The sequence below is a fragment of the Netta rufina genome (genome assembly GCF_964035555.1).
Source record: "Netta rufina genome assembly, chromosome: 32".
Lineage (NCBI taxonomy): Eukaryota > Metazoa > Chordata > Aves > Anseriformes > Anatidae > Netta > Netta rufina.
In genome coordinates this window covers 411350-434301 of record NC_140156.1, presented here as the reverse complement: position 1 = coordinate 434301, position 22952 = coordinate 411350, and the positions used below count along the sequence as shown (strand labels likewise).

The following is a 22952-nucleotide window of genomic DNA, read 5'->3' as shown; positions in this document are numbered from 1 at the left end:
CGTTTTCCTATCAGGGAAAAAAATCGTCATTTGGGGAACTTTTCCTTTTTTTTTTTCTTTCTTTTTATTTTTTCTTTTTTCTTTTCTTTTTTCTTTTTTCTTTTTTTTTTTTTTTAAATTTGGATTCCGCTTTGCGAAACTGCCCGGCCCCAGCTTGACGTTGGATGAGCCCAGCTTTGTGCTGTGCCAAGAGGGGCTGCTGGCACCAAAGGGTGGGCGCCCCCCCTGCTACGGCACCCCCCCCCTACCATGGCGTCCCCCTGCCATAGCGCCCCCCCCCCCTAAGGACACCCCCTCCCTATAGGGACACCCCCCCCTACAAGGACACCCCCCCTACAAGGGCACCCCTCCGTCGCACCCCATCCTGGGGGTCTCCGCCTCCTTCTCGCCCCGGGGAAGCCCTCGGGGTTCAGGGGGCGGCCGGGCCGGGCAGCCCCCGGGGGGGTCCCCACCGTCCCCCCCCTCCCCCCGCTGCCGGGACGGCGCCGGCGGCGGATTCGTTTGGAAGCCAGGGGAGGGCCGGGGCCATCGAAACGGACCGAGCCCGGGCACCGCGACCGCCCCGACGGCGAGAGGACGCGCCGCCGCCTTCCCTGTCGGCGACACGGCTGTCGCGATAGAACCGGCAGCCCTTCGGGGAGCGGTAAAGCGGCGGCTTAACGCGCTCGGCTGCGCGGAGCCCCACGACGGCCCTATTCCCACGGAACCCCCACCTCGGCGCCAACGGGGAGCGCCGCCTCTATCGCGACAGTCGCCGACGGGGCTCTGCGCGAAGCGGGCTCCAGCTCGGGGGGCCCGGCGGGATGGGGCCCCCGACGCGCTCCCGGCTCAGGCGCGCTCCCGGGGGAGGCGGGGGGCGGCGGCGCTCACGGGCACGGGCGCGGACACGAGCGGGGGCTGCGCGCTCTGCCCCGCGCACACTCGCGCCCCGCTCCGCTCCCCGAAAAGCGCCGGTGCCGGTATCGGTGCCGGTGCCTCCGGTGCCCCGGTAGGTGCCGAGCACGGGGGGGGGGCGCGGGGAGCCGGTACCCGGTTGACGGCAACCCCGGGGACGCGCTCCCGGTGCGCCCCGTCCGGGCGCGGAGAGCTCAGCAGCGGGAACCGGGAACCGGGCACCGGACACCGGGAACCGGGCACCGGGAGCCGGCCCGCGGGTCTGGGGGGGGGTCCCGTCGGGTCTCACGGACGCGGAGCTGGGGATGGGGGGGGAGCGACCCCCGCCGCGGCATCTCCGGGAACCGGAGCGGGCGGGGAGGCTCCCGGGGATCCCGGGGGCAAGGTCGGGGCTTGCCCCAACGGGACCGGGAGGACCGGGGCGGGTGCGCGCCGCCGTCGCCGGGATTTCGTTGCCGTTCGTTTACCGGGACGCGGAGAACGCCGGGGGCCGACGGAACCCACCCAGAGCTGGGTGGGGGCTTTGGGCTCGGTCCCCCCCGGTCGGTCCTAACGCTGCTCTCCGCCCGCAGCCGCCGGGATGAAGACGGAGGAGGCTCCGTCCTGCCTGCAGCAGGCGACGCCGGTTCTGGGCTTCGGTGAGTGTCGGGGGCGGCGGGGAACGAGCAGAGCCCGGCCCCGACCCTCCCGTCCCGTCCCGTCCCGTCCCGTCCCGTGCCCCCCCCTCCCGCTGTCCCCGCTCCTCCGTCCCTACCGGCTCCGGTGCCGGTGCGCAGGGAACGGGAGCGGCCCCGGGCTCAGCCCGGTTTTGCGGTTTGATGCTTTGGAGACAGCCCAAGCCCCGGGAAAGCTGCGAAATGTCCCCCCCGACCCCCTTCCCCTGCGACCCCAAAACAGCTCCGGGGGGCTGCTGCTGTCCTTAGGGCATTCGGTGACTCCAGCGAGGCACCGAGCGCGGGATGGATGGGGACAGCCCCAGCATCCGACCTTTCCTTACCTGCCCTGACCCCAAAAAAGCCCCTTCGCCTCCTCCGAGCCCCTCTCCCCCCCATTTCCTCGCTGATTTTACGCACAACCCAGCTGCGCACCCGCACCCCGCATGGGGTTTGCCGCTCCCCAACGGAGCGAGGCCGGATCCGGCCACCCCAGAAAGGCCTGGCCGGGAGGGACACGATTTAGACCGAGGCACCCGAGAGCTGCCCCCCCGGGCACGCCGATGCCTTCGCCCCATCTCGCAGAGCTGCGGCAGGGTGGGTGGAAATTGCTCTTCGTTAGCATCAGCGGCTGGGCCAAACTGTTGCATTTCTACGGCTGCTCGTAAAAAGCTGAGGTCTTTGGGGCAGAAAAGGGCAGAACCTCCTCTGCTTTCGGTTCCCGCTGGGGAATGGAGGCAGCCGGCATTCTCCCGGGACTTTTCACATCCCCTCTGCCCCCCGAGCTTGACACCGCTCGCGTTGTGCTAAGGGCATCGTTCACCTTCGTGTCTTTGCACCGAGCGAGGCTCTGGTGGGAATCACAGCCTGGCAGAGCTGCGCTGCTGTCCCTGCCCCTGCATCCCGACCCTTCCTCCCCCCAGCAGCCTCCTTGCCCACCCCCTCCACTCCCAAGTTTTCTCCCTCTCCCTTTCACAGCGCTCCCCCCTTTGCTATGAAACGCTCCCCGGCTGTTTAAATATCCGCCCTGGGCTAATTCGGCGTGAAACGATTCCCTGCTTTTTCCCCCCAAATTAAAGAGGAGTTTGGGGTTGTCGGCCACAGACCGTAACCCACTGGCGGTTTGGCCCCTCGGGATGCAAGAAGGGTGGAAATGTTTGACTGCAGGAGTTGCTAGCGGAGGAAAAAGGGGGAGCTGGACGGAGGTTTGATGAGCACCCACGGTCCCACTGTGCTGGTGCTGCGCCATCACAGCCCTCCTCACGGCCCCGGTGCCGTTGTGCTGCTGCTCCAGCACGGCACACATTCATTTGTCACCTTCCTGAGCTCGAATCCCCATTTCCAGGGGCTGCAGCGAGGACAGATCCATGCCTCTGCCCTTGAGGAACGCATTTTGGGCTCGCTGCAGCACCAAGAGCCCCGACACCGGCTCTGTCCCCAGCCGTTCAGGGTGGCAGCGAGAAGCACAAGCTTTCAGGGTCTGTCCCCCTCCCACAGGAGCTGCTGTCCTGTTTGCAAGCCCCAGCACTCGATTAAGAAGCTGTGCTGAGCCCAGGAGCCGTGAGGGGCTTGGGCAAGCAGCTAAAGTCAGCTGGGATGAGATGCCAGTGGTGCAGGACCCCAGGAAACGTGGCAGAAGCTGCTGTTGCCCACCACACCCCCATTTTTGGAGGTCCTTGTGGGTGTAGCAAACCCAAATTCCTCAAATTCACTCCCTGCTGACATTTCCTCCTGCCTTGGTATAGTGGCAGCAGTGCCCAAAATGCAAAGGGGATCACCTGCCTTTACCCAAACTTCCCAGAGCCACCCTCACATTTGCTGCGGTTTCAGATGATTTCAGGACATTGTGGCTTCGCCGTCTCTGGCTGCAGCTAAACTTGGGCAGAGTGAGCGCTCGGAAAGCTTCCCGCATGCAGACACTTTCTGCCCGCCCGCATTTTGTCCCTGCAGCAGCCCTGCCTGCTCCATGCCCCCTCTGCACCCGGGGCACACAATTTCCAGCTTTGATGCCCACAAAGCTGGAAAGCCAGCTGCCGAGGGGCTGGGTCAGGGCTCCTCCGTGTGTCCCAGCCCAGTTTTGGTGCAAATCCCTCTTTGGCCAGCACAACCCCTCTCCACTCCTCACCCCGGAGCAGTGACCTGCATCTGATCCTTCTGCTCGCCAAGGGCTCGAGCCCTCCGAGCCCCCCGCTCCTCCTAGACCTTGTTTCCCCTCGGCATCTTCATCCCTGTGAAGCCACCATCCCCCTCCAGCCCTGCTGGGGCAGGTGTTCCCAGGCTGGGGAGGGAGAGGATGGTGATAAACACTCGTAAAAGCCAAGGAGCTTGGCACCGTGGAGGCTGTGCGCATCGGAGGGGGCGTCTCTGCCTGGCTCAGCCTGCAGCCCAGATCCAGCGCGGCAGATAGCGCATTTATTGCTCACTCCTCTACCTTGAAGCTATCATGACGAAGCCTTTGAAGAGCAGCCATAGATTTGCATGTTGATAACGCTGAGGGGAAAAAAAAAATATATATATATATCCCAAATCTCTGCAGCCTTTCCTCTTTTAAGCAGCTCAGCACCGAGCGTGGGGTGAAAGTGGGCAAAATTCACCCCCGGGGCTGTGCGTTGGCCTGGGTCAAGGTTTGCAGCCCCACCACCTCCTGCGTGGATCTGCTCCACGTTGGCTCCCCAGTTCCATTGTGCGTGTTCCCCACATCCAGCTCGTGTGATGCCAGGAGCAGGATTCCCGTAGAAGTCACCTCTTAGAAACCCTTTCCTCTGCTTTCGCAGGAGCAGCTTTGCTGCTGCTTTCACAGGGCCAACTTCTGCCTTCATTTTCAAGGCTGAGCTCCATGCCGAGCCTCCCTTCTCGCCCTCCTGTGCGTGCTCAGCCGCTGACACCAACACCACGTGGTGTTTTTTTTTTTTTAAATAAAAAACAACACCCAAACCAGTAGGTAATCGTGCAAGCAAACAGTTGTGCGAGGCTTAGCGTCGCCCCTTCCCAAAAGCCAGACACCCCCTGCACGGAACATGCGCCCCGGGGCAGAGCCCAGCTCCTTCTCACGCCGCCTTCTCCCCGCTGCCCAGGTTCCGACCCCAAGATGCGGGAGGTGTGCGCCGGCTGCGACACCCCCATCTCCGACCGCTTCCTCCTGCGCGTCAACGAGCGCTCCTGGCACGAAGGCTGCGTGAAATGCGCCGTCTGCCTGCAGCCCCTCTCCGGCACCTGCTACTGCCGCAACCGGCAGCTCTACTGCAAGCACGACTACGAGAAGTAAGTGTTTTTTTTTTTGGGGGGTCGGGCTCGGTGCTGACCGTCTCCAGGCGGGGAGGGAGCTGGTGCAAAGTGGGGTCCTGGAAGCGTGGCCGCCGGTGGCACGCAGGGTGGCGAGCAGCAGGTGAGGTGAGCAGGGGCACGGAGGCGTGCTGGCTGTCTCGATTTTCTGCCACGATATTGGGATCAAACGCTCTCCTCGGCTGCTGGGATGGAAGGAGGGAGGCTGAGCCTCGGAGACACACGGTCCCAGCTGGATGCTTTGCGTCCTGGTGATGGGGCAGGAGCTGGACCCCACTCCTTGGTGCAGAGTTGCCCATCCCAAAGGATGCACCATGGGGCTGTGCTGTTTTTTTTGCTGTTGCTGGGCTTGTTGCAGGGAGGCCACCACCAAGTTCTCCTTTTGGAACAACTTGCCAGGGCTTCCAAGAGTAGAAGGACTCCTGCCTTTCTCTGCTTGTTGTTTCGTTTTAATGGTGTGGATCAAACAAGGTGTTAAAGTGCGAATCTGGAGGTGCAGCATGGAAGCAGGCACCCCGACATTAACCCGTGGCTTCCCTCTACTGCTGGGCTCTGCCCTGTGCGTTGGATAAAACACAGCCAGTGCTGCGTGTGGGATTATTTGGAAAAAAAATATATAAGTCTGTTTTTTAGCTTGATTTCGTCAGCAGGGGCAAAAGCTAGAGTGGGATGGTGGAGGTCGTGCTTTGTCATGAGAGTGTGGAAGCAGAAATGAGAGAAACGGGGCCGCGGGCAGGGTGGCATCGATGCAGTTAGCGAGTCAGGGCCTCTGTTTCGCACATATTTCCAAGAAAACCATGTTTATCCCCAGCTCAGCCTTGTCTGCAAAACTCAAAGACGTGAACATGGGCGTAATTTTGGGGTGTTTGGTGTTGGCCGGGGAGGTGGTGGCAGGCCGCACGGACACTCCACGGCATTGCTGCGTTGCTGGAGTTTGGCAGCATCCTCTAAAGGCTTTTCTGACCGGCCTGATCTTATCTCCTCTGTGCTTCATCAGAGAGCGCAGCCTCCTCCCCGCCAGTGACGCAGGCGCTTGGCAGCGATGGGGATGGCAATAAAAACACCGGGGCTTGCCCGCTTCCCCGGGGTGGCTGGGAGAGCCGGGCAGGCACGAGGAGGCTTCTCCCTCACCCTTCAGCCACAAAAAGGGTGAGCACCAAGGGCTGCTTGGATCTGAGCAGGATGGGCCTCCGCCAGGTCTCTGCTTTGGCTAGGAGGAGCTGGTGGCTGGAGGGGGTTTGGTGGCTGTGGTTGTGCGTAATCAGACACAAACGTGTTGGCAAAACCCGTCTGCGCAGAGCCCCTCATCCCTCCGAGGAGCTGGGTGCCTGATTTGTGATGGGGTTTCCATGGGGTATCGTGGAGACCCCAGCCTCCATGCTGCTTTTGGCCAAAAAGGGAGGCTGTGCGTCCTCAGGACAGCGTGGCCGTGCCATTTCCCCTCGCCCTGCACTGAATTTGACCACGCTGCTGCTGCTCGGTGCTGGACCCGGTCTGCTCCACCTCGCTGCAGCGCTCGAAGGACCTCAGCCCGATTTGCAAAGACACCTTTAGGGTCTGCAAGCCCTGAAAGTCGGTCCTCCGGGCGCTTCCGACGGCGTCTGCTCAGCACCTTTGTGCTCCCAGCATGGGAATTTCCAGGGAGGCAAACTCTCAGTCCTGCTGTTTGGAAATCCGCTCCCCCCAGAGTCCGCATTCTTGGCCTTGACTCTCCAAAAAGTTCCCGGGTTTGGCCAGCGATTAATCCCAAGCTGCAGGACCCAGCGTCGCCCTGGGGCCGCGGCGCAGACCGTGGCTGCAGCAGGGTGACCTGGAGGGGAGACCCATCTGGCATTTATTCCCCCTCATGCGAGCTGCGCAATAAGAGGAAAATGCTTTAATGGCGAGATAAGCCAGCAGCTGCAGCTGAACGTGGGGGAAGGAACGGGCTGTTGATCTAGAGATGAAATGTTAAGCCCGAAGATGGATGTTGTTCTGCAGTCCCTATCATATAAAACCACAATCTGAAGGCTTTTGGGAAGCTTTCCTCTTCCCCTCTCGCCTGGGGCCCCGCCAGCTCTCCTGCGCTTTGCTCAGGCACCTGCCCTGTAAATCCCGCTCCGGGCAGCTCGCGTAAATGCTATCAAACAGCAACGGCTCGGGCCGGGACGGAGGGGGGAGGAAGGAAAATACTCCTGAAGGATGATAGAGTGGCTGCAACGGCCCCGTCCCGGGCGCCTTGTTTACTTTGAAGTTTGTTTTGTGGAATGACAGGCAACGCGGGGGCTGCCGGGGAGCTGTCGGGAGGGATCTGAACCGCGGCCGCGCGCTGGCAGCCGTCCCCCTCTCCTCCGCGCTCTCCTCTTGCCCATGTGGAGATGATTTCGCTCGTCCTCGCTGGAGATACGGGGTGAACTCGGCTCGAACCTGGCTCGCCGGCTCCCCATCGCCGCGCTGCCGCCACGTGATCGAGCGCGGGCTCTGTGTGCCCTCGTGCTCCCCGTTTTTGCGTGAATCCCCGCGGCTTCTCCGGCTGGATGCTAAGGGATGAGGAGGGGGCGAGCGGCACAATCCGTCCGTCAGCCCCCCACGGGTGCCTTTGGGTTGTTAGCTTCCCGGCCGGGCATCACGCAGAGCCCAAGCTGACCTCGAGCCCACCTTAAGCAGCCTCCTCCCCACTGCTATTGCTGCGCTCGGAGATCATATCCACAGCCAAAAAGTGGTGTTTTTTTTTTCCCCGCTCGGTCAGATCCTGAACCAAGAGCAGCAGCAGCTTGCTTCGCCTTTTGAAGCCTCAGGCACCCCTGAGCAGCAGGTAGGGATGGTCAGAGGCAGGGAGCCTTGCAAAAAAACGGTCTGAGAGCAGCAGGCTGGGTGCACACCTCCAAAATAGTGATGGAGGTGCACTGCAGGGACACCCGGCGGCGTCCTGCTGTGTCCCGTAGCGCAGGGTGGCATCCAGCACCCATACTGGTATCCAGCACCTATACTGGTATCCAGCACCGACCTGGTTTGGGCTAATTTTCCGGGTGGAGCAGGTTGGGAGAAGTCCAGGAGCAGGGGTTGGAGGTGAGAAATGGGAGACGGGGAGGCAAAAGTAGCAGCGAGCTGCCTTGTTCCTTCAGGGGGGGGGACCCAGGCTGCAAATCCAGGCTGGCAAGTGGAAGGAGGGCAGAGGGGACCCAGAGAGAGCTCTGCTGAGCGGGCTGGGTCGTGCTTAAAGCCCTGCGGGAGGGCTCCCCCCGGGCACGGATCCCCTGGGGGGCAGACGCCGGGACAGGGCTTTGAGAGCAGAATGAGCCCAGGCGCTGTCTGCAAACCGCACGCATTCCAGGCGCGGGAGTCAGGCCCTAAAAATGATGAAATTGGTGTTGAAAGCAGAAGGATTTGGGATTTTTGCTTGTGACGGGCTCTTTTTTTTTTTTTTTTTTTTTGGCTTTTGAGCATAAAAAACTTTGCCCTGTTCGGGACGTTTGGTTACAGCCAGCTCCGAAATTATCAGCGCGCTTCCTAGGCCCGAGGAATTTCAAAAATGATGCTTGAGATGCGCCTGAAATGCCAGAACCTGACGAGCGGGGACTCAAGGACAAAACGTGATGGATTGCAAGAGCTGCTGACAGGCGCTGCTCTCGGGAAAGGGCTTCTGGCTGCCCCCTGCTTGGCCCAGCTCTGCTTTGCGGAGCGTTGAAGCTCCCAAAGGTGCTGATTTTCCCCCAAAGGCTGCGGGCGAGGACATCAGCCCTGCTCGGCCACATCCAGCTTCTCCATCGGGGTCCCCCCGTGTCTCCTCCTGGCCCCTGCCGCCCATGGGGCAGGTAACGAGAAGTGACAGCGCTCCGAGAAGTGAGCAAATAAACGAGATAATGAGCCCCGCGACAAGGCAGTGATGAATGGGGGCCGCACGCCCAGCGAGCGGACCCTGCGGGTGCCTCCGTGAGGACAACGGGAGATGAAGGAGGAGGAAAGGGAACGTCCCACAGCTCCTTCCAGCCCCCCTGGGCAGGGAGAGAGGGTGGTGCGAGGTGCACCTGATGTTTCAAGCCCCCTTTCTGCTCCCAAGCAGCCCGTGATGGTCACGGGTGGTTGCCACTGTCCCGATTGTGCCAGTGCTTGGGGTCTGCAGCAAGGGTGGAGCTGGGATGGAAGGAGAGGGGGTGGAAGGAGATGGGATGGAAGGAGCTGGGATGGAAGGAGCTGGGATGGAAGGAGCTGGGAAGGAAGAAGGAGCTGGGAAGGAGCTGGGAAGGAGCTGGGATGGAAGGAACTGTGATGGAAGGAGCTGGGATGGAAGGAACTGTGATGGAAGGAGCTGGGAAGGAGCTGGAAAGGAGCTGGGATGGAAGGAGATGGGAAGGAGGGAGCTGGGAAGGAGCTGGGATGGAAGGAGATGGGATGAGGTAGCTGGGATGAGGGAGCTGAGAAGGAGCTGGGAAGAAGCTGGGATGGAAGGAGCTGGGAAGAAACTGGGAAGAAGCTGGGAAGGAGCCAGACACACAATTTGCAGCCTCACATCCATAGTTTATGTGAAGCAAAGCAGCTCCCCAAAGCTTAGGGCACGGCCAAGCCATGGGCTCGCCGCGATCTTTTCCCCGTCCCAAGCCTTCCCTCTCTGCTCGTCGGGTGGGTGGCTGAGCCCCGTCTCCCACCGCGAGCATCATGATTAATGACGTTAATTACACAAAGCTATTCCTACCCCAGTTCTCACTGTTCCTCGCCTTGGTTTGTTCACAGGGCCCAGGAAATTAAACACTAACTCTATAATCACCGCAAAATGAAAGAAATATGCAGATGCGCCTTGAGCATGATTAAGAAACCAGCCACCACGTGCTGTCTGTTCCCCATCGCTGTTGGATTGTTTTTCTAATGGGGGAATACATAGGGGAGGAAGAGATTTTTTTATTTTTTTTTTCCTTGCGCCGCACATTATTTTTCTGGTTTAATTAAATGTAATTTACTCTGATAGATTTCTCTCTCTTTTGGCCTGAATTTTCCTTCCTTGCCTTGTGTCCCGTGGCTTTGAGCCTCCCTTAGACCCACGTCACCAAATTCCACGCCGTGAGTGGGCACAGCTTTCTTACCGCGGTCCGAGAGCAGCCAGGCTTGCCTCTAAAATCTTTTGCTTTCTCTTGTGCCTGATGAGGAAAAGGAAAATATGAACCCCCAAAGGACTTGGAAATCAAAGTAAACTACCACGGGTCAAGGTGACAGCCCCCTGCAGCAGAGAATACAGATGTAAATTAACAATCAAGTGCTTGCAAATGCTTTGGGTCCTCGGTGCTTCCAGGATTAGCGATTTCTCTGGGATTAGTGCTTCCAGAAGTGGTGGAGAGAGTGGCAAGGGGATCGGTGGCAGTTTGGGGAGGACGTGTGAGCAGGTGAAAGTTTTGCACCAAGGTGCAGAGCCCACGGCTGGTGAGACTGCAAGGGCTGAAGGGAAGGTGACTTATGGAAAGGTTGCTTGTGGTTAGCCCTGAAGTGCTCGGGCAGTTGGACTCGGTGGTCTTTGTAGGTCCCTTCAACTGAAATATCCCCTTCCCTTCCCTTCCCTTCCCTTCCCTTCCCTTCCCTTCCCTTCCCTTCCCTTCCCTTCCCTTCCCTTCCCTTCCCTTCCCTTCCCTTCCCTTCCCTTCCCTTCCCTTCCCTTCCCTTCCCTTCCCTTCCCTTCCCTTCCCTTCCCTTCCCTTCCCTTCCCTTCCCTTCCCTTCCCTTCCCTTCCCTTCCCTTCCCTCTGCTACCGTCCCCACATTTCCATGGTCGTTGTTCTCTCACTTCCAAGCCTGGCTAGCACTGGAAGGGCAGCGCTTGCAATCCTTCATCCCATTTCTTCATCCTCTCTTTCCTTCCTCTTTCCTCGTGGCCTCTTCTTTCCTCGTGCCCCCTTCTTTCCTCATGGCCCCTGCTTTCCTCGCGGCTTCCCAAAGCGAATTACAACCCAGAGCCATCGAGTGCTTCCACTTTCCTTTCCCTCAACCCCTTTAACAATTAGGCTTCCATGTGGCTAATTGCAGCTTATCCTAACTTGGTGGCAGCTCTGCACCTCTGCCTGTTCCCACATTGCTGGGATCCCCCTGACACAGCCGTGGTCAGCCCTGCAGAAGCCCTTTCCTGAGCCTTTTTCCCAATTCCTGTAAAATCAATGCACCGCTTTAACCTCTTCTTACTCTTTTTTTCCCACCACTTTGAACTTCCCTTCTCTTCCTTCTTACCCCGTATCACAGGCTGGGGGAAATCTCCCTCAGGCTAAAGGCTGGGTTCCTGTTACGGGACAGCTTTTGCTGTTTAAAAAATCTCTTTTAGGTGCCTGATACGAGCTGCACTCTGTTCAACTCACATCTGCTGCTTAAGGGCATCCCCACAGAGGGGGTCAGAAGCTGACCACACTGGCTTGGTGTGCTCTCTCTCACAGACCACTCATTAAGGCAATTTTCCTTCGAAAACCTTTCCTAAGGTGGCTGCTCGCAGACTCTCACCTTCTCCATCCTCCGTCCTTAACACAGAGCTGAAATATTTTGGGGTCGTGGTCATGCCGTGGGGGGCATTTGCATCATTTCCAAAACGAGTCCTGCTTTAAAGGACTTTAAGGGAGTTCCTCCTGACCCACGCAGGGATCTTGTGGGACGTGCAAAAACCCCAGCAGGGCACGGTCACATCCGAGCACCCTCGATGGCACTGGGGGCGTTTTGCTGGTGGCAGCCCGGTGAAGCTCGGTGTCACCCGTGGTGACCCAGCCAGGGACGTGTGTCCTGGTGCTGCTGCTGGCTTTCGAGCCTCCCCCCCTGCTGCTGCACAGCCCCTTCCTCGCTTAAAACAGAGAGGAGAGGGAGAGAGCCCGGAGTTTAATTTAAATCACATCTCCCCAGCTTGTTCTTTTCTCAATCAATATTGCTTTTTACATCATATCTAATCTCTCTCTTTTTTTTTTTTTTTCTTCTTTCTTTCTCTCTCCCCTCTTCCCCCTCCAAAGTAAAATTTAATTAAATAATTCTAATGAATGTTTAATGATGTTCTTTTGTCATTATTAAATCTGTAATAAAAGTGTCGGCAGCCCTTCTGCCTCCCCCCCCCCCCCCCCCCCTTTCCCCAGCTCCCCCTGTTAATGCCCCCCCCTCCCCTCCCCGGCACACACTGTCCTGCTGTCTCCCCCCACCCCTGCCAGCCCCCCTCGCGCTGTGACAACGCTCGCATTCAGACCTGCAAACAGGAAATGAGAAAAGGAGAAACAGGATATTGAGCCGGGATACTATCGGGGTGGGTAATATCACCCCTAGCTACTAGCGCAGGAGCCCTTCTCCTGCCGGGCATACTAATGGAGCTGCCCGCCGCCCCGCAATAAGGCAGGACAAAATCAATAGGAATTGATAACTCCGGCGTTGAGCCCTCGTAGCCTGGGCGAGCTCTCGGGTCGTGTCTCGTTGGCTGGAGAGAGGGGAACGGGAGAGGAGCATCCTCGAGGGGGTGTCTCGCCGTGCGGGGCTTTGCAGCATCCGTCAGAGGTGCGGTGCCTGTTTTTTGGAGCTTCCTCGGAGCTCGGTGAGAAGCAGGAGCCAGGCTGAGTACAAATGTCAAGCTTTACACTTGGAAGAGGAGCTGGTTTGCAAAGGGAGAGGAAAGCACCCTTCCTGGGCATGCAGGCAGGGGGCTGGGCTCACCTCTTCCGTGCTGCAGCAGCATCAGACTCTGCTCTGTTCTTTAGGCAGCTGGCAGAACATCACCGAGTGATAAAAATACACACCAAGCGATAAAAATATGCACCAAGTGATAAAAATATGCACCGAGTGCAAGGCCCCACCAGAGCTTCCGAGCTGCAGCAGCAACTCTCAACGAGCTACAGAAAAATAAACGCTGCTCCCGAGCTCTGGGCATCCCGCAGCCCACTCTGCCTGCCCCTGGTCAGCCCAAGATGGGACCCCCATGATCTGTATTTAAAAAAAAAAGCATTAAAGCGTGCTCCAGAGGACCCGAAAGCAAAGCTGAAGCCTAGTGCCAGAGCAGCCCAGGTGTGCATCCCACCTTCCCATAGCTCAGGGATGGCTTGGTATGGGATCCTAGCCGGGAAGGAGCCTTTTTGCCGCAGCATGGTAGAAATGAGGGTGATCACAGAAGCTCGAGAGCTGCCAAATTTGCTGCACACATCACCCAGAGCATCCCCAGCTTCGCAGGGCGCTCTCAGGGCAGCTCGGATGTCCAGCAGGGTGTTAGGGGCGGGGGGCAGCAGCTCCAGGCACGGTCCCGCTGCCATCCCTCTCTTCTGGACCTGTTTTCAAAGTGTGGTCCTACCCCGCTCCTCCCACCATGGGGTGCCTGCATGGAGATGGATTTTGCAGGCAAAACTCAATTTTGGGACCAGTTTTCCTTGCCATCGAGCCGTGCCCACGGGGAGCACCCATGGGGTGCAGAGGGAGAAGGTTTCCCTTCGCCTTTCCCACCGCCTTCCCCTGCCACCTCCCCTTCACCTGGCAGAGCCACCGCAACGCAACCCTCCCCGGCGGTCCTCGGAGGAGGGGGGAGAAAAAAAAAAAAATAATAAAAGAAGAAACACGCATTTTTTGTTAGCATTCAGCAGTGATATGACAGGCGCCCTATGAATTCTGGGAGATTTTAATAAAGAAGACAGGCCTGTGAAATTTAATAAAAGAGTTCATCAGATTATATGGTGATGGCTCGGTGCCACCGTGCTGGCAGTAATATCCTCGCAGTGGGGGGGTTAACCCCTTGAGGGACAGAGCAGCAGCACAGTATTAAATCTTTCAGTAGCATTTCACTCGTGTCACTTTAATATTTATGAATCTCTCCGGCTTTGGGAACCTCTTTGGTGTTGTTTTGCTTTTTTTGTTGTTGTTTTGTTTTGTTTTGTTTTGCTTCTGGTTCGGATCTTTTTCCAGCATCGGTTTCCATCTCTGACATGAACAGAACCAAGCCCCGGGAGCAGGGCTCCTCACACCTCTTGGCTCCTGGATGGATGCTGGGTGCACTCACGGGGTCGGGACAAGCCAGACCACACCTGTGAGATGCTGTGGACTGGTTGCTTTTTATAACCAACATCCCCAAATCCTTCCATTCTCCGTGGTCGTGGCGTTGCCCTCATCCTTCCAAGTTGTGTTCCCAGCGATGGATGGCGAGGGTCAGGTTTGAGTGTGCCTTGCACAATTCTGTGCACAAAGTGCCCTTCTGGGGGTAAATCTACTCACCTAGCCCACAAAGAGCTTTGGAGGTAGCCGAGGGCAGCTTGTTGTCCCCCAATTTCCCCTCTCTCTGCCCCAAACGTTGCTGCAAGAAGCCAGAGATTCAGCACAAGGAATTTTTTTTCCCCACCGTGCCCCGGTGCCACTCTGTATGGCCGAGCCAGGGGACATGGCTGGTGCAGGAGGGAATGAAAGAGCATATTGTGCTGTCATTGCCTCCTTGTTTCCCCTGTGTGTCCCCGTCCCCATCATGCCCCTAGACCCCAGCCCCAGCCCGAAATCTGGCCTGCAGCTTTGCAAGCTCCACTTCAATATTTCAGCCAGCTACAATGGATTTTGCAGCTCAGTGTTAAGTAAACAGACCTTGCTTAAGCCTGGACTGCTTCATTTTGACTAAACCCTAACTAAATAAGCTAGTTCCATGAAGCACAGGCCTTCCAGCTTATTCCTTGCTTCATTAACACCTTTTAATCCCAGCGATGCAATCGTACGCGCTCCAAATTACCCTTCCCAGGCCTGGGTCAGCATCCCCTGTGCTGCTGCTGCAGGTCAGAGGCTCTCATCCTGCACCGCAACGGGGATGCTCGGCGAGGATTAACAGACAGCCAGGCACTGGGGTGGTTTACCAGGACTGGAATCTGATAAACACAGTCCATGAAATGTCTGAAAAGAGGTGGGAAGTCCCCAAAGCAGTTTGCAGCTCCTTGGCAATATGCAGGGGTGGACGCAGAGGATGCTTCGCTGTGATGCCTCGTGCCTGGGCTCAACGCTTAGAAACTTTACTGAACTTCCAAGGGAAAATGAACAACGTGCTGGTCTGACCAGCTGTTTGGCTGGTCTATGTTATTAAAAGAAAAGCAAATTAGTGGTAAATAAAGAGTGAGGACGCTCGTTTGAAAGTGTCAGGAGAGCAAGGGAAATGAATAGTGGAAAGAAACTGTTTTCCATATCGCATAACTCCTGATGCTGAACAAGATTTCGGCTTCAAAAAGGTGCTGGGCATTGCTCGAGTGCCCAGGCATGAAAGGAGCCGTAGAGCAACAGCACTGGGACTTCCAGGCTGTGAATCAGTGAGCTGCTGCGTGTGCTCCTGCACGCAGCGTTTGGGGTTTTCTGCAGCTGTGCCAGCCACGCAGCCCTGCTGCTGGTCTCCGAGAGCTCCCTGCAGAAACAGCGTTGGCAGCTGGTGAATTTGGCCTCTGGCAGCAAAGCTCCTAAGATGTGCTGTATCTCCACCCTTGTTGGGTGACAGACACGCTGCCTCCGAGCCATAAAGCAGTACAGGTCGATGCCCTACATCGTGTGGTCGCCGCACGCTGCTCTTCTCCCCACACTGCTCTTCTTGCATCCAGCATCCACCAGCTTCAGGAACTGGCTGCCAAAATCTATCCCCGTAGCCCCAATTCTCCCTCACGATGCTGACCTGTGAGCAGCCGTGCAGCTTGCAATCCCCAAAGACATTCAGGCTTATAAACCCATCCGCCTCCCAGCTCCAGATGGTTTTTCCATCAAGGTGAGCCTTTCCCCAGCAGGAAAATCCAATCTTATCTTTTGCAAAGGTAAAATTAATCTGAGGCAAGCAGGTAAGGATGTGGGATATGTGTCTGTATGCATACTGTGAATGCTGTGTGCAGGCACGTGCCTCTGCTTGCTGGATGGTTTCTGAACATCCCCAGGAATAAAAATTGATAGCGTTATCACAGCTCCAGTAAGAAACCTTATCGGACAGCTTCTTGAGGAAACGTGGGTGTTGAGGACCTGGGAATGTGGAGACCCAGCCAAAAAGTGGGGTCAGCAGGGGCATTTTAGGACAAACACAGACACACGGACCGCGAGGCTGAGACTGCACAAGGGTCCTCTCAGAAAGCGGGATGAGGCAGCAGCGAGCTACGAGCCCTCGGAAGGGCTCCTGCTGCTGCTCCCTCTCCTCGCAGACATCCTGCTCGTGTCGCTGCTGCTCCTCAACGCGCTTTTCATTACGAACCCAGGAACCCGCTTCGGTTTTGGACCATCCCTCGGCGTGGTTTCTCCAGGCAGCCGCTCCCAGACGTCGGGCAGCCGCGTTCGCCGCTCAGCCTCCCCAGCCTCCTCGGAACCCACTGCCAGCCACGGAGATGTGTTTTGTTCCTATGGCAACCTAAACAATATTACCTTGACTTAAACGGATTCAGGCAATATTAAAACCAGCCTCTTTAGGAATTCCTGGTGTTGGAGGGGCTGAGAATTTTAATTTTGTGTAATGCGAGCTGACACCGTGTTTATGAGCTGCTTGCTGAATGTTTTCTTCAATTAGTACAAAGCAGAGTGGATTTGTTTTCGGGGCTTAGCTGGGAGATGGAGTGTGCGAGCCTCGCAGTGCCAAAAGCATTATTGAGTTACGCTGCAGTAACGGCACTTCCCTCACCTGGTAGCTGCACAAAAAAAAAAAAAAACCTTTTCGGGGAAATCTGGCACATGACAAGATCTTCACATGAGGCTTGCTAACTGCCTGGTCCCGACAGCGGTGGGGGGAATGGGTTTGTTGCCTTGCGGGGGAATAGGTCTCCTTTCCCAGCCCCAACTTCTGTTCTTCCATCTCCTTGCTCTGCTCCACACATCCCACTGCACCCAGGTTCAAAGCTTTCCTTTATTTGCTGTTTCTGGGCAATTTTCTGGACATTTTGCCCAAGCAACCAGCAATGTCACCGAGGGTGGAGATATGAAAGGCCCCAGGAGTGCTGGGCACCTAACTGGGTACAAATAATTGAGGAAAGGCAAGCGTGGATCCACATAGAGAGTTTTCCATCGGTGTCTTCCCAAACTCTCCCCTTCCTTGCTTGGAGGCAGGCCAAGATGTTGAAGCAAAGCTTTGGTTTGATGGGCCTGGGGTCTTACCGCCTCCCTTCTCTGGATTTGGGGCTCTTGGGCTGAACCTGGGCTCCCTACAGGAGAAAACCTCTGAGAAATTCAGCAGGACTGGGTGGGAGCATGGGGCCGGCTTGTCTCAAAGTCAGATTGTATGTGTGGCTGCAGGTTCAGCTACACAGCAGCACACAATGAGGCATGGCAGAGCTTTCTTTGGGGACAGCAGTTCTGAAATTCAACGCTTGCTCCTAAACTGGTTGTTTGCGGGATAAGGGACAGGAACTTTGAAAGAACGGTGTGATTTCCCACAACTGGCATAACAAATTATAAGTGGCTCTCAAGAAAACAAAGACGTGACAGTCTAGCCGCTGATTCAAGGCAGATTCAAGTTGGAAACGGGGGCTGAGGACGTGGTCAGCCTCTGGAGCCTCTGCCAGCAACGTGGGCAGATCCTCCTCCACCTGGAGCCCTCCACCTGTGGTGCCACGGCCAGCGGGCAGGATCAAGGTGGGAACCCCTGGGTGAGAACACAGCAGGCAAGGGCTCCAGCTACACGATCGTTACGCTCCAGCCGGGCTTGAAGTCCAGGAACATTAATAACTGAATAGTTGGTCGCATGTCACTTGTTCCTGACCGGTCCCAGAAAGCCACGACTGCAGATTGGCTCTCTTGATGGGTTGGGTTGGTTTTTTGTTCAGTTGTGTTTTTTATTTTTTTTTTCCTTTCTTTTTTCCTTTTTTTTTTTTCTTTTTCTTTTTTCTTTTTTCTTTTTTTCTTTTTACTATTTCACTTCTGCTGTTACAGAAGGATGTCGGTGTTAGGAAAGGGACAGGTTTGAATTCAGCCCAGATTTGGGCTGGGCTTGTGCCTGGAACACGCTCCCAGCTTGCTCCTTCCGTAAGACACTGAGGTTATGGCTAAAAGGCTGCTCTTTACTCCCCGCAATTCGTCTCAAATTCAGTTATTATTTTTCAAGTGTGAATTATGGAAAGACAAAGAGGAAAGGGAGAGAGGGAGAGGGAGAGGCAAGGCGAGGAACATGCGTGCAAACGCACTCACACAAAGGAGAGAGAAATCCCACACCATTCCAGTTGGAATGTCCCAGACACCGCAGCCGAAAGCCACCGCACAGCACAAATCCATGGTGGTATTTGGAAGGGATGAGCCCACCCCTGTAAGCCTCTTCATCCTGCTCCACAGAGTTTGCCAGGAGGATTAACCTAGTCTTGTTCTCAATCCCAGTTTATGAGTTCCCTGCTGGTGGGGAAGATCCTGTGTGTTTAAACAACAGCCTAATTAATCCCTATTTTATTACTTTCTCTTGTCAAGTGGCTAAATAGAAGCTGTCAGCCGGCAGCCACCGCCGCTCACATTTGTTTAGATCCCAAATTACTTCATTAGAACCATCTGCTCGGTGCGCGGGGCGCTCGCAGTTGTTTATTCCTCTCTCTGGACATGGAGTGGGGCACAAACACCTCCCGGTGGGACTCCCCGCGCCAGGCTCTGCCAAGCTCTGGGGACTGTCCCGGGGGGGTCCACAGTGAAATCTGCCATGAACCTGGTGAAGCCAGGCAGCCAACAGCCCTGGAGAGGAAAAGGGGACACCCAGCTCTGTCCTGATGGGCCAAGCACATTTGCGTTCCTCCCTGGGGTTATAGGTGGTCAGGAAGCCCCCGAGAAGGACACTTTTTGGTGGATGTGCGGCTCCACACATCCACCCACTTCCTTCCTTGGTTCCTGAGCCCCTCAGGGATGGAAGGAGTTGGGTGTTTTCACCCTGGAGAAGAGCAGGCTCAGGGGGACCTCATCACGGTGTTCTGGTACTTAAAGGTGGCTACGAAGTGGATGACAGCTCTGTCTCCACGAGGAGCCACGTGGAGAAGACAAAGAGCCATGGGTACAAGCTGTACCATGGCAGATTTCATCTTAATGCAGGAAGGAAACGGTTTACAATGAGAACAATCCCTGGAGGAACCTCCCCAGGGGTGTGGTGGCGTCCCCATCACCGGAGGATTTCAAGGTGTGGTTGGGCAGGGCGCTGGATAATCTCATCCAGGCTCCCTTTTCCCACCAAAAGCTTGGATCTAGGTGAGCTTTTGGGGTCCCTCACACCCCAGGGATATTCTGTGGTTATGTGATTCTGCCCCAGCAGCCCCGTGCAAGTGCCTAACCCCAGGACCTTCCCCGCAGGCTGTTCCAGACCAAGTGCAGCAGCTGCCTGAAGGCGATCGCCCCGTCCGAGCTCATCATGCGGGTGCTGGAGAACGTCTACCACGTCCACTGCTTCTACTGCTGCGAGTGCGAGCGGCGCCTGCAGCGGGGGGACGAGTTTGTGCTCAAGGAGGGGCAGCTGCTGTGCCGCAGCGACTACGAGAAGGAGAAGGAGATGCTGAGCGCTATCAGCCCCGCTCCCACCGAGTCTGGTGAGGGGCTGGAGCAGCACCGAGGGTGGGGAGCGGGGCAGGCAGGGTGGGTTTGTAGGGTACGGTGGTTTTTGGAAGGGGTGAGCTCATCCCCATGAGCCTCTTCATCCTGCTGCCAGTCCTTAATTAACTCCAGGGGAGGCTCCAGAGGAGGAGGAGGTGGGTGGAGGTTGTGGCACCTTGTCCCTTCCGTGAAGGCAGAGGGGCAGCCCAGGGGGTACCTCGATCTATTTGGTGTGTCTGGAGAGGGTTGGCTGGGCTGATTTGAGACATTATGGGATGGAAGGTGCGGGGCCAGGCTGGTCCCTCAGCACCACCTCTTCTTGACCGTGTTCCCCTGAGCCACAGCTCAGCCCGCGAGCTCTCCTGGCCTCATTCTGCGCTTCTGGCCCAAATTTATCCTCATGAGGAGCAAAACTGACCGTTTCTCTGAATCCTTGCCCTGGGAGATGGCCTGAAAAGGCCGCTCTCTGCTGAGCCACGGCTCCCGACCTTCTTTTGCAGTGAAAAGTGAGGATGAAGACGGCAGCCACTCGCATGGCAAGGGCGGCGAGGAGAGCAAAGACCACAAGCGCTCCAAGCGCCCGCGCACCATCCTCACCACGCAGCAGCGGCGGGCCTTCAAGGCTTCCTTCGAGGTTTCCTCCAAGCCTTGCAGGAAGGTATGACGGGGCTGTTACACGTTTGCAGGCTTGGACCCTTTTAAGCGCAGTTAATTTCTGATTCTGATCTCCTTCCCTTCATTTTGCGGACAGGTGAGGGAGACCCTGGCAGCTGAGACGGGCCTGACCGTGCGGGTGGTGCAGGTCTGGTTCCAGAACCAAAGAGCCAAGGTGAGCAACGGTCCCTGCCCCACAGCTGTGTTCCCGACACGTCTGGGATATCACACACTCATCCAATTCAAAGGAAATACAGGACAGCTTAGGAAAAGAGAAAATTGGTCAGAACAGAACAGCTACACGGGACCAAACCACGGGGCCACCTCGTTGTGCAACAGTGATCTAATAATAGCAAAAGCCTGGAGAGGAATGTAAGAAACCTATAGACATTTGCAAAGCTTAAATGTTCTCCCTTTTGTTTTTTTTATTATTCTTTTGCTACATGCTACTTTCCCCCCTCACTGTGAGATTGGGAAGACTGGAAGGATTTCCCACTTCTTCCCTCTAGAAGTTGCAGGGAAAATTTTTCCCGTGGTGCAGAATGCACAGGGTGAAAGCAGAACCTGACCTTGCAGTAAACCAAAGCCCTTTGCTTTTTAAATTGTGCATGGCATCTCCCAGAAAGATCCTACAGCCTTTCCTGCCAGCCTTGCTGCTCATAGGGCTTGTCTTGGCTGGGTATAGAGGATGGTGACTGCAGGGGAGTCACCCCGAGCAGCCTGGCAGGGATATACCATGGCAATGCTCGGTGGCGACGAAAGGCAGGTGGCAGTCATCTGCTGCCTCTCCCCCCTGCTCAGAGCCTCAAATCTGGGGTCTCGGTCTCCTTGCAGATGAAGAAGATCGCTCGCAGGCAGCAGCAGCAGCAGCAGCAACAGCAGGAGCAAGACCAGCTGGGCAACCCTCGCCTGGGGAGCGGGAGGGGGACCGGCCGCAACAGCAGGCAGAGCAACGACGACAGCGAAGGTGAGGAGCACGTCGACAGCGCCGGGGGCTGCAGGCTGGGGCGGGGGGATCAGCTCGAATAGATCGGAGAGGGAATGCACACGGGGATTAGCAGGGAGCAGGCAGGTTGTGGCTGAGTTGGTGTGCAAGTTGTCAGTGACCCCAACCATGGAATGGTGCTGGGAAATGCTTGGTGGGACTCAGGGGTACTCACAATGCAGCATGCCTCTCCTCTTCCTGGGAAGAGGATCCTTTTTATAACCTTGCGTGGATGTTTATAACCTCGCATCCGTGTTGCGTGGATGCCCTGTGCCTCGTGCAGTGCTGACCCCACTTGGGGTCACGTTTTTGTACCCATGCTGCGCGCCCCTTCTCCAACCCATCCCACTGCTTGTGTCTTTAGACGGTGCAAGCGTTCACGGCCTGGACGGGCTGATGGTTCCCTATCCTCGCATCCCCCAGCAGCAGCTGCTGCCCCTGGATCAGAACGGCTACAGCACAGACTTGTACAGACAAGGGCTCACACCGCCCCAGCTGCCAGGAGACCATCTGCACCCCTACGGTAGGAGAGCGCCGGGGAGCTTGCACCGAAGCCGTGTCCCTGCACCAAAGCTGCCCAAGCCACGAATCCAACCCTGCCAATGGTCCACGGGACTTGGATGTAGCTCAGAGGAAGTTTGGCGAGGCCACAGCCTCGGGCTGAGCTCTGCTGGGGTCTGGGGAGTGAGCCTGGGGTCTTCTCTCCAAGGAGAGACGTTTGGGTGAGGGAGGAAAGAGCTGTGCCCGGTGCTGGTCCCGGTGTGGGGTCCCCTTGTGCTCACGGTGGTTTATCTTTGTGATGCAGCCACACACCAGCTCCCCCCATGGAATGTGCCCGTGCCACGTCCCCACTTATCTCCCTCTCTTTCCTCTTCCAGACTCAGAAGGAGTTTTCCACGACATGGACAGCGACAGCATCAGCCACCTGGGAGACTGCCTGCTGTCCACGGCTGAGGCCAACCTCCTCCAGGCCCGCGTGGGCAATCCCATCGACCGACTCTACTCCATGCAGAGCTCCTACTTCACCTCCTGACCATAGAAAAGCTCCCGGCTCTTCGCGAGGATCTCGGGTGGATGCTGCTCCAAATTCAGAAGTGGGGGTGAGGGAGGAGAAACCAGACTGAGACCGTCAGAGACATTCCTCGAGCACTGCACAGCAGAGGAGGCAGCTGGGGCCACCACACACGAGCACCAACCCACGGGGACCTTTCACAGCCTGAAGGACTTTGGATTGCCTCTCTCCCTTTTTTCTAGCCACGAGTAGATCAATGGTATGATGTTGTTTAGCTGTACCTTTAGCAGTTTGTCCAGTGTTTAAGCTTTTGAGCGTTATGTCCTTCAAACAAAGACTGGCCAAGCTAACCAGGGCGGCCCCCTAAAGTAGCAGGTGCCCTTCCCACACAAACTCTGTTTATTTAAGCCCTGGTTGCAGCTGAGCTGCCCGCCGGGCTGTTTTGCCTCATTTCCCAGCCTATGGGACAAGGTTAATTTTCAACAGCAAAAGCCAAGGTCCTGAGGCATCTCTAAGGGATGCCACTGCTGCTTCAGAGATTCTCTTCGTGGCTGTCGACGGGTTGGCACAGTACGGTTTTTTAATGGTTGACATTTCAGAAATGCATGACAGCCTGGCCCTGGAATGAAACGGCTGTGCTCGGGTATCTGCTTCAAGAAACGGGAGTACTCGTGCTCTGTCATGCTCAAGGATGCCAAGAGAAGTGTAACACATCCACAGCGAGCTTTCTGTTGCCTTTACGTCTGTCTTTCTTTCTCTAAAGGGGCACTTCTACTCCCTTTATGGGCAGAACAAAGACTATCTTCTGTTTGTTTCCTTTTTAAAACAGCAAAGCGAAATGGTTTTACTCTAAAAATATTCCTGCTAGAAAGCCCCTTCTCTATAGCAGGATTTCCCACTCTGGCTCCTCTTTCAGGCATCCTAACGCCCTGCTTCCCTCCGACAAGAAAGAAATAGCGTTGCATTATCTCACTTACCTCCAGCAGGCTACATCTGGTTGTTGCTTTGAGGACGGTGACAGCAGGACTCAGTCAAGAGAA

At 56.6% G+C, this 22952-nt stretch overlaps 1 protein-coding gene across 1 annotated transcript; it reads left to right on the top strand.

Annotated features, from left to right (window-relative positions):
* Positions 1 to 1474: 1474 nt before the first annotated feature.
* Positions 1475 to 21933, top strand: LOC311220477 (LIM homeobox transcription factor 1-alpha-like; the record flags this gene model as incomplete). Its single annotated transcript, XM_084304022.1, has 8 exons — positions 1475 to 1532; positions 4622 to 4808; positions 19025 to 19257; positions 19762 to 19919; positions 20013 to 20090; positions 20750 to 20882; positions 21265 to 21423; positions 21779 to 21933. 8 exons carry the CDS (start codon positions 1475 to 1477, stop codon positions 21931 to 21933), a joined length of 1161 nt encoding a protein of 386 aa, XP_084160148.1.
* Between the last annotated feature and the right edge of the window lie 1019 nt (positions 21934 to 22952).